A 10,686-nucleotide genomic window follows, 5' to 3' on the forward strand; every position below is an offset into this window, starting at 1 on the left:
CATCCGATTATTAATGCATTTCCCACTCCAACCTTTCGTAATTAACGAAAATAACTAGGGAGGACCATAATAAATCGAATATCTTGTGAACGGAATATATCTCGGCATTAAGGTCCACCTGCTAATGAGAGAAAGTTAACTCTAAACCAAAAAAATTACGCATTTATTATTGACTTAATGTTAATGCAATGATCGGCTAAAATTGCATATTCCTCACATTTCTTTTAGTGGAATCTTAATTAATTATCCTTATCTTCAATCCGATAAGATTTATCAATGACATTAATTGATCCCTCGATATGCAAATAAAAGCAGGATTTCATCAAATCTCTCCTTTATTTACCCATCTCGAATGGAGACCCTGATGCAACCGGTCTAACGAATTTATCTGAGGTATTTCATTTTGTGATCTTATATTTCGAGTTTCTTCGAAAACGAATATAGTACTTCGTATATATTTCGGTGCACATACTCGTATCACATGCCACAACTTTTTTGTTGATGTGGACCTTTGTATCCGAAAGTATAATGAACCCGACTAATTCAGTTCGAACATGGTCGGTCTATTAAAGTATAAGACTCTCCTAACGTGAATTTTTTCCATTCACAATACTCGAATAAGAGACCGTATTAAGAAGAACATGTATCGAATCGCTTGGACCAATCACATTAGAGCCGCAATTTAATACTATGGAAATAGTTTTCTTTCCCAGGTCTTTTTTTACCTTATTACTAAAGAAAGAAGATCAAATAAGAGGAGTTGTTTCTTCTCTGGGAATGGAAAAAAAAAAAGAGGAATTACTGAAAATAATTTAATTTCTTTTGGTTGGTATGTCGTGTCAAAATAAAAAGCCTACATTTCTGTCCATTTTGGCGTGCATTTCATCCGATTCATAATTTCCTTCATCCACCTCAACCAACATTTGAGTTCGACCATCGTACTGGAAATTTAAGAAAACAAAAGAACAAGGAATCACCGAATCACGACGACATTAATGAGATATCCACCCGACGATCCTGCCTGCTACACTATTTCGGAAATTCTAAGGTTTGGTCCATGAACTGGACCGTTCATGAACACCTTAGGACCGTTGAATCAATACTCTCAGAGAACTGTAGCTAAGGCAATTTAATTAGCAAACTATTATGATTTTTTTATTTGTCCGATTCAATTTTCTTAAGGGTCTTGCCTTAAAATTGTTCTCTTTGATCTTGTTGATGTTGGTTCCAACTTCCCAACCTGAATTGCATTTGGGCAGCAAGGATAGATAGTATGTCCGAGTCCGAGAAATCTGATAACACATACTTGATAATAATCATAAGGACGCTAATTTGAAATCTTATAACTCACGCGTAAAGGTCGGCCTCGTGCAGAAGACTAGAGAGGAGATGACACATACTTGAGAGTCTGATTTGATGAATTTACACTCAAGAGGGGGTCCGATTTGACAAAGGAAATTTCATAACAGGAAAATACGAGTGAGACAGAGAACTAATATGGGTCTTGTGGGTTGAGTTCAGTAGGCTCTGAACATATGGGATCGAAAATTTTACTAAAAGAAAATAAGTTAGTACGGGACACTTGAATCAATCTAAATTGGTAGTATCGATCTCATGATTTAGAAAAGGAGTGAATAATTAGATCCGTGGGTTGCTTCAGTTCAAGCACTTTGGACGATAAATAATTCTCATGTGCAATTTTCTGCAAACAATAATTAGTCTCTCAATTCCGTAGGGCCCATCCTCGTTGTGCCACTTTCCTTGAGACGAGTATTAAAGATCTGTCGGACCCGCATGTCAACGCCGACCGGCGAGAAACTATCCTGTACGGCGGGTGCACGTGAGATCACCCTCTCTCTTCCCACGTCATCGACCGTCCGCCATGCGCTCAGAGCTGGCAATGCTCCCACCTGACCAGCCCACGGGAACGGCCTACGGGCTTTCTTCGCTCCCAAAGCACCCGCCCTCCTTCCTTTTTCTTCCACAGTAAGAAAGAAAGCATGTGATGAGTGAGATTCGAAGAAGAAGTCGATAAAGATCGAAGCTTCCTCAGGTTTCGTAGGAAAAGCGGTTCCTTGATGGGCGAACGAGTTTGGTTTCAGTTCCTGTGCAACTTTCTTTGATTGCCATCGTCATGTGTGATCGGTGATGGGTCCTCAAGCATCACCCCGTTATTGGACTTTGATGGGTCTGATACTGGCCTTTCTTGATCTTGGCCTGGCTTACTTCCTGCTCTGTGCATCGGCCCTGTGGTTCTTCTGGTCCAAGTTTTTGAACCTCTTCGGGCTCTATGTCCCGTGTCCTTGCAGGGGAGTGCCGGGGTTTGTGGACAGCCGGCTCTGCTGGCACAAGCTGCTTGTTGAAATCCCCATGAGAAACATCCTCGCCGTTCAGGTTTTAGTCAGGAGCAGGTTGCCCTTTAGCTCAATTTGGTACGAGGAGCAAGGATGCGGTTTCAATTTACCGGTGGACAAGACCAAGGGATCTGAAAATTGGTTTCTTGATTCGAGCAGTGAGGCGAGCTTGGGATTGGATTCGGGGTTGGTTTTGCGGAGTTTGAGAGATAGAGGAACTGGGGATGTTAAAGGAAAAGGAGTTCTTAGTCAGAAGCAGCAAAGGTATGCAAGGAGAAGAAGAAGAGTGACTCTTGGGAATGGAAAGTATTCATCCTCATTGAGAAATTTGGGCTCATCAAGTGTCACTGAGAGGTCCTCTGTCTGTGGCTTCAATGAGGGGATGAGAAGTGAAATTGGTGAAAGTTTGAGTCCTTTGATTGGAATAGAAGGGACTTTTCAGGGTGAGTTATGTGTGCCTTATTATGCTGGTTAAATTGAATTGACTTAACTCTTTACCTACTGTATCTTTGGAAGTTTATGAATTCACACAATACGTTGTTGCTATTGTGACTAGAACAGAACTAAAATAGGATTTGAAAGAGCTCTGGTGTTTTCAGAATGTCAAGATTATTGGGAATTTTTTAAAATTGAGTACTTTTTTTTTATCACAATTGTAGGAGATGAAAAGGTCCCATTCGGCACCGATATGGGTGAGAAAAGTTGGCATAGCTTTGAGCTGAGTGAATCTATCAATGGGGGAAAAAGTGCATATACGAACACATCTTGTGCTGAAAGTTTTATTGAAGAAACGGCAGAAACTGTCACCGATGAATCAAATAAAGTGAGAATGTTGGAAAAAGCTCTTGAAGAAGTAAAGGCAGCTTACAATGCACTGGTCTTGGAACTTGATCAAGAAAGATCTGCCGCAGGAACAGCTGCTGAGGAAGCCATGGCCATGATCTCGCGCCTACAAAACGAGAAGGCTTCGATAGAGATGGAAGTTAGGCAGAATCAGAGGATGGTCGACGAGAAACTAGCATACGATGAAGAAGAGATGAATATTCTCAAGGAGATTCTAGTGAGGAGGGAGATGGAGAACTTTGTTCTGGAGAATGAAGTTGAAACCTTGAAGCAGATGATGTCTTCCAGTGATAACAACTCGGAAGGATGTCCACGAGATGAAGATATTCGATTGGCAGTGCCACAGGTTGAAAATGGCGGAATGAATGGCGAGAAAGCAGTGGTGAGAATTGATAATTCTTCGAGCTACAGATCGCAAGAAGACGTGTTTCAAAGCAAGAGCTTAGAATCTGATACATCAACTGAGCTTGAGGTTCTTGAGAAAAATGGTGAGACACAGAAATGTTTATCCTGTGATTGCGAGGGATCGAATAAGTATGGACAAGAAAGAGATAACGAAGTACCTCAAGTAGTTTATGATGTTCATGTAGTTGATGATGAGACTGAACAACCTGTAAGGAGAACGGACAAAGATGGCCCAGTAACGGACATTTCTTTAGATGTTGAGCTGATTGGCCAAAGAAGTAGTTTGGATACGATCAATGGTCTTGAGGGACTTGGCTCAATCCATGACTCAGGGAGGAGTTTGTTGTCCACTGTGAGTTCTGAAAGGCTTCGGCTTGACAGTGAAGTGGAGTGGCTGAGAGAAATGCTGCGGAAAGTACAAGAGGAGAAGGAAAAGCTTAAGCTATCTGCCGAGAACAGAGATAAGGGGAGGATCGAGCTTAAGTTACTAGAGGAAATCAGGGATCAGCTTCAGGAGATTCAGAAGCTGGGGAAGCCTCTAAGGCACAGTTCATTGCCGCCTTCAATTTCTAAGGTGAGCTTTAAACTTACAACTTACTAATGAGAAAGTATTGCTTGTGCATATGTTGATAAACTTATAATCAAAATCATGTTTGACGGAAATGTTTGGGTCATATTGTTGAGAAGGTCAAGTTGATTTTGCACCTGACATTCAAGGACAAGTTTTGGTTCGTGTATTCATTGGTATGATGTTTGCTCATGCATCATGTGCAAAAATAGAACTTGTGAGAGATGGAGTCACAAAGTGGGTTCCGGAAGATGAGTCTTATGGCAGATTCATTCCAGACTGGGTTTTAAGACACTTCTTTTGTAGTCGACGGTGTGTGATTAATCATGTCTCAGAAAGACACTGCCCAGATGTGTGCCAACCTAGAACCCTGAACTCTCGGCCTGATATTACAATGTCTTTTGCTGGTCGAAAATTGTTTAGTAGAGAATACTCTCCAAGTTATCGCTAATGATTCTGTGCCCTTGTCATTTTATTACTTCAGGCAAACTTGAAGAGAAGCCGCAGTCAAAGCGGGTCTGGGAATGCCCAAGAGAGTGCTTGAGGAAACATTGCGGGCTTCTTCGGTTTCCACCTCTGTATTTTTATAATCTTTTGGGGTGTCGTTTATGCGTGATTTCTTGCACGTTCTCTGCACATAGCTTTTGTGTTTTGGTTGAAGAATAGTTTGCCCAGTTCCCATCTACTTTGACCCATTCCAGCAATCACATCATTGGCCTAGGAACAACCGGGCCAGTACTTGCAGCAATCAATGGTTAGATGTTCTGGCATCGGCCGAGTAGAATGGGTCTGGGATAGAAAATCTCGTGTTCATGTTGGCTCAAGCATCTGTTGTACAGTGTAAATCGTGTGTAAAATTTGAAGTTCGGAAATTAAGATTTTTCCATAGCTTAGGCATGTGTTTCTGCGTACCATTTGCGATGAAAATGGTGATGAGTGGAAATTTTGTATAACTGTGAATTTGACTTATAGATGCATCGATCTTATTTGGAAAACGGTGTATGTGTTTTCAACAATGGATCGGCAAAAGTATTCCGGTATGCTGTTGGTTTCTCAGAAGGATTTGGTCTTTTTTTTTATAGGATTAGAAAGATTTGGTCACCATCAGTTCTTGTGAGCAGAGGAATTCATGCACGTATTCGATAACAACAATCCGGGCATGCTGAAACTAGAAGGGTTTATCGATCCATGTTTTCATGTCCTTCGCCTGAGGTCTAGAGTTTTCTTTGGTTTCGATGGCACAAGCCCATAACTTTAATCCTTGTAAAGCCGCAAAAGACTATCTTATCCAAGAAGTTGCCCTTGTACTCGTGTTTCGGGGTGAACCACGGCTGTTCGAGCGACTCCACACCCACACAGATTGAACTGCGAGTGACATCCTAAGTTACGAGAACAAATTGAGATTGATCTGAATAGAACCAAACCATGTATACTCAACAATTCATGAAGAAAAGAGGCAATAACAGAAGTTAAGAGGGGCGCGAGAAAGAAGGTTTTAATGCAGTAATACTCGTCCCGATCCAAACAAAAAGGTTCAGTTTAATTCTTATCGGTGGAACTTCCTGTATGACCGTCTCATTAATGAGTTAATGAGGCTCATGAGTCTTTCTTGTAACGGAAAAACATAAGTTAGAACGGTCGGATCGGATCCGGATCTGGTTCCGGGTCGAGTCTGCGTCCACGGAGGCCGAGTTGGGGGCGATATAGAGATCCAAATCCACCCCACCCACCACCGCTCACCGCCGCTTCATTTTATATAAAATCCACCACCAGCCCTCAACCTCTCCGTCTAAACCCTAACCCTAAATCCCCAAATCACGGCCGATCCGACCCTCCTGAAACCCTCCACAACCTCTTCCATCCATGGCCACCCCTCCCTCCTCCCCCTCCCCGACCAAATCCCCCGCCCCCGACTCCGCCGCTGCTGCCAACACGGCCGCCGCCGCCGCGAGCCCCCTGGCCAGGCCTCCCCCCACGGCCTGGAGCCACCAGGAGACCGTATACCTGATTCAAATCTACCAGGACAAGTGGTACGCCCACAAGCGGGCCGCCCTCAAGGCCCCCCAGTGGGAAGAGATAGCCACCGCCGTGGCCGCCCGCTTTGGCGGCACCGGGAAACTCCCGCCCAAGACCCCCACCCAGTGCCGCCACAAAATGGAGAAGCTCCGCAAGCGGTTCCGCGCCGAGCGGCAGCGCGGTGGTGGCGGCCCCACTGGGTGGCCCTTTTACGACCTCATGGACCGCCTCGAGCGCGGCCCCAAGGCGCCTGCTCGCCCCAGCTCACAGTTAACCCATCGGGCCAAAAGTCAAAACTTCCACAGCAATAGTCATGGTTTCCGAGGTCATCACAATGAGTACGACGAGGACGAGGAGGAAGAGGAGGATGATTATGGTCGTTACGATGATAACAACAATGACGATGAGGAAGACGGTAATTACGGTCGGTCCCAGAGCATCAACTACATTCTCCGCCGGCCCACTGTGGTTAACCGGTTCCCGAGTGACCAGAGTTTCTCCAGCAGTTCCGTCCCGGGTTTTATGCCGAGGCACCTGGCGCCGGTACCAAAGAAGATGAGGGAGGACGTTGAAGAGCAGGGCGAGCAGAAGGAGGCGCAAGCAGAGAAGGAGCGGATGAGGAGGGTTGCTGTCGCGGAGATGGCTGGGGAGATACGGGCGTTTGCGGAGACCTATGTCGGGATGGAGAATGCGAAGATGGAGATGATAAGGGATGCTGAGCGAAGTAGGCTTGAGATGGAGAGCAAGAGGATGGAGATGATCCTCGATTCGCAGAGGAAGATTGTGGAGGCCATTGCCAAGGCATTGGACAGGCCCCAGAAGGGCGCAGCCAAGATTGATCAGGAATCGTGAAAGGGAAAGGGTAAATGGTCCACAGTAGGTATAGGTTACAGATCAATCAGCTCGACCAGCCATTGTTGATGTTTAGTCTGATGTTGTAGATGTAGTTATCCTGTAGATATGGTATAGCCATTGCTAACAAGGTCTTAGACTCTCAGGTGGTAAGTTCGATGTTCATCTGAAGACGACGAAGACTCGTTTACAGTACGAGGTTCATGTGATTCGTAAAAATTCAATTTCAGCTGCTCGTGTGTATTTCTCAACTTGTTAAAGTCTAATGCTTCATGTGATTCATCTGGCGCCTAATAAAACTGAGAGATTCAAGCTACAAAAACGGTGACAGATCATTATGTAACTGTAATTCAATACATACAGTTCCCATATCAGCAGCTCCAGCTTCGATGCCGCCCATCCTGTGTTACGTTGTGCGAATACACCTGAACTGACCCGATTCACCAGCTGCCCAATGCAATCCTGAACCACAAGCCATTTTCAGTTTAGTTGTGCAAAAATTAAGCTAGGAAGAATTGTGACACTTCTTTACGAGACCCGACCGTAGTCTTTCCTCTTCCATCATTGCAAGCTGAGATTCCGTAGACAGAGATTTCTCATGTTAGCAGCAGATTTGTACTTTGTCTCAGAACCTTCGATCGTTAAACACTGTAATTTGCTAACTCCCATGAGTCTCAAATCTCTTTCAGCATTCTGAACCATCAGGAGTAGGAACATCTCGACTTTGCATAGCTATAGGTCCTCTTCCGAACTTCATCGGTCCTGATCAAATCCTGCATAGTGTTACCGATCCGGTGTCATGCCTCCACTTATAAGGTGGACTAACTGAAAATGGAAAACATGTTCCGTAGGACAAAGAGGATTCTTAGAAAGTAGAAACATTAAGTTTGAAGGTGAAAAGTAGAAAAATTACTTCCCTACCTTATGCAACAATAAAGAACACTAACCATGAAGAGAGGGGCAATGATTGGGTATTCAAATCAACCTATGACGTGAAATTTCAAAAACAAACGCTGACGAGATAATTACAGTTTTGCTGTACCTGTTAATTTCTCGTCTCCAGGTCATATGTTTCCTTCTCGTAATTCGTCCTGGAGCTCCTTCAAATGGCTACTCAGCCCACTAACGGAATAGGCCTTCACCATTGTCCGGTATGTAATCTTATCAGGCTTACATCCTCTCTCCTTCATCATGCTGAGCACATCCTTCATCTCTGCGAAGCACCCCATCCTCCCAAAAGCATCCACCAGGCAGTTGAAGAAGACAGTGTCCAGCATTACATCCGAGTTCTCAATCAGCCTTAAAACGCTCTTCACTTTCTCAGGCTTCATAGCTTGCCCATAGGCTCTCACAAGAGAACAGAAGGTTACACAGTTAGGCTTTATCCTCTCCGACTGCATAAGCCTAAACAGATGCTCCATCTGCTTAAAATCCCCTGCCCTACCAAATGCATCTATCAAGATGTTGTATGTGACAATCGTCCAGGAGTAGTGGTACTTCTGCATGTATTGCATCACAGAGCTCATCTTATCATAGTTACCGGCCTTCGCATAGGAGTCTAGGAGGATGTTGAAGGTCCTGATGTTCGGTTGTATCCCTGTCGACGAAGAACCAAGCAATGATCAGTACATACATATGATTCAGAGTGCACGAGAATTGGGTTTATCTACCCAATGCCACGACTCTATAGTGCTTATAGAGGAGCTAATAATGTGTTGTTAAACAGACTGGACAAATTTAATAAAACATTTTTCCTTTATCCAAATTCTTCTTGCCATCCATAAAATTATTTTCCCTCAATAATTATCCTAGCTATTATTTCTGTTTGTATTACCTGCGCCCTGAAACTTCTCGTAACACGTCTCCATTGTTGATATTTGCCCGCTGCTTCCGAAGGCCCTCAGTGTGGAGTTCATGGTCCAGACATCAGGCTCACAATTGGGTTCCCGTAGCATTTCAGCTATCGTAGATTCCATCTCAGCAAACCTTTAAGGACAAATGATAGAATAAGTCCTCCTGCTATATTCTTTGTGATCTATCTGTATTTTTCCTAATCATTGAAAGTGAAATGATATTCTCATTGGAGAACATAAAGTGGACAAGAGACTCTGCCCCAGACAGCAGAAGTAGAGGAATTCACAGACAATAACAAGTTCTAGACATACTTGCGCTATAAACTTTTAAGTGACTCGATAGAGCCTTTGAGGTTGAAAAGGAATTGCTCACATTTTCGCTTTCCCATAGGCATCAATGAGGATATTATAAGTGACTGTGTTGGGTTTGACTCCCTGAGCTTCCATATCGAAGAGCAAGCCCTGCACCCTGTTGAAATCGAAGACCTGCACACACGATTTTATGAGGATCGAGTAAGTGTGAACATCGGGTTCACAACCTCTGGTGCTCTTCATCTGCTCGAGAAGGGAGAAGGCCCTGTCAAAGAGACCGCTGCGACTGTAAGCCGAGAGCAGGGCAGTATAGGACTCACTGTTCGGTTCACAGCCTTCCTCGATCATGGCCTGGAAGAGCTCGTGGGCCTTCTCAGGTTGCTTACATTTCCCAAGCATGACTACTAGCTCCACGTATGTTGCCGGATTGGGCCTGTACCAGAGCTGCTCCCGTAAAAGCTCAAACACCTACTCATTGATATCACAATCCCCAAGATAACAATGAAACCATTATGAATGCATTTGTTCCATGAAAAGGTACAGAAATATAAACATCTTCATCGGCAAAAACCCAGCTGATAAAACCAAGAATTGAACCATTATCATTGTTGTACTTCAAGATCTTGATCAATTGCAACGAAGCAGATTTCAAATGAAGAAACATAAAACTACTTTACACATTAAAGTTCCTAAATTGAATGGAATTCCAATTAATCACGGCAGAGCTTAATTCAAGTAAAAATCTCTCTCAAAAGGGAAGAAAGGCAATGAGCATAAGAGCACTTCGAAATTGCAGCGGAAATCGCAAGCCCTTTGGCGCATTTCCCATCGCCCAAATGAACCCAAATTCTAAACAATCCCAATGGAAAACACCGCAGATTAGAATTGAATTGGATGAGATTATCATTGAAGCCAAAGGCTGATGCTTTTTGAGGGACTGACCGTGAGAGCAGACTCCCAGCGGAGAGCAGTGATCCTGTCATGGAGGGCTTCAAGGACCGTCCTCGGTAGCAGCTTCTTCGAGTTGTTGGGTCCCTTCTTCTTCTCAATGACAGCCTTCGTGGCCTCTCTTCTTAGGATTATCGACAATGCCTTCTGGGACGCTATCTTCCTGTTAATCTCCTCCTTCCTCTCCTTCTCCTCCCTCTCCTTGAGCTTCTCCAAGTCTACGATTCCGCCTCTTGTCTCCTCTGCCAATTCAGTTCTCCTCAGCTTCCGCCCTCCGTCTCTGCCTGCTGTAGATGAAGACGCCGCGAGAGAGACGTCGGCGCCGCTATTGGTCGTGAGCTCATATTTAAATGGGTAGATGGGTTTCGTCCGTACGTATCTCCCGGGACGTGGGTGACTGTACGCAAGAGGGTAGGAGGCGGAGCAGCCGGGACTAGAGAGGGACGCCATGGATTGCCAATGGCGATGGCAGTGGTCGCTCGCGGTGGAGAGAAGACAAAGGAATAGGATATGACTTAACAGACCGAAACGTGGT

At 44.5% G+C, this 10,686-nt stretch overlaps 3 protein-coding genes across 5 annotated transcripts; 2 read left to right on the forward strand and 1 right to left on the reverse strand.

Moving 5' to 3' along the window:
• The first annotated feature begins 1,790 nt into the window (after nucleotides 1-1,790).
• Nucleotides 1,791-5,081, forward strand: LOC116188249. The gene is made up of 3 exons (XM_031517474.1): nucleotides 1,791-2,797; nucleotides 3,014-4,176; nucleotides 4,655-5,081. Exons 1-3 carry the CDS (start codon nucleotides 2,149-2,151, stop codon nucleotides 4,712-4,714), a joined length of 1,872 nt encoding a protein of 623 aa, XP_031373334.1. The 5' UTR covers nucleotides 1,791-2,148; the 3' UTR covers nucleotides 4,715-5,081.
• A 952-nt stretch (nucleotides 5,082-6,033) lies between these two features.
• LOC116188866 (trihelix transcription factor ASIL1) lies at nucleotides 6,034-7,038 on the forward strand. Its single transcript, XM_031518325.1, has one exon. The coding sequence runs from the start codon at nucleotides 6,034-6,036 to the stop codon at nucleotides 7,036-7,038; it is 1,005 nt and encodes a 334-aa protein (XP_031374185.1).
• Nucleotides 7,039-7,281: 243 nt separating this feature from the next.
• Nucleotides 7,282-10,686, reverse strand: LOC116187596 (pentatricopeptide repeat-containing protein At5g48730, chloroplastic). 3 transcript variants are annotated; one of them, XR_004152096.1, is made up of 6 exons: nucleotides 10,146-10,684; nucleotides 9,265-9,671; nucleotides 8,873-9,024; nucleotides 8,081-8,635; nucleotides 7,581-7,811; nucleotides 7,282-7,500 (listed from the first exon to the last, which is right to left on the reverse strand). XR_004152096.1 is itself a non-coding variant. In XM_031516402.1 (5 exons), the coding sequence occupies exons 1-4, from the start codon at nucleotides 10,599-10,601 to the stop codon at nucleotides 8,103-8,105; spliced, it is 1,548 nt and encodes a 515-aa protein (XP_031372262.1). In that variant the 5' UTR covers nucleotides 10,602-10,686; the 3' UTR covers nucleotides 7,282-7,863; nucleotides 8,081-8,102. The 3 variants fall into 3 exon arrangements, 2 of the variants coding, with proteins under 2 accessions (XP_031372262.1, XP_031372261.1); XM_031516402.1 differs by having other exon boundaries at nucleotides 7,282-7,863; nucleotides 10,146-10,686; XM_031516401.1 differs by having other exon boundaries at nucleotides 7,282-7,811.

The sequence above is a fragment of the Punica granatum genome, chromosome 8 (assembly GCF_007655135.1).
Source record: "Punica granatum isolate Tunisia-2019 chromosome 8, ASM765513v2, whole genome shotgun sequence".
Taxonomy (NCBI): domain Eukaryota; kingdom Viridiplantae; phylum Streptophyta; class Magnoliopsida; order Myrtales; family Lythraceae; genus Punica; species Punica granatum.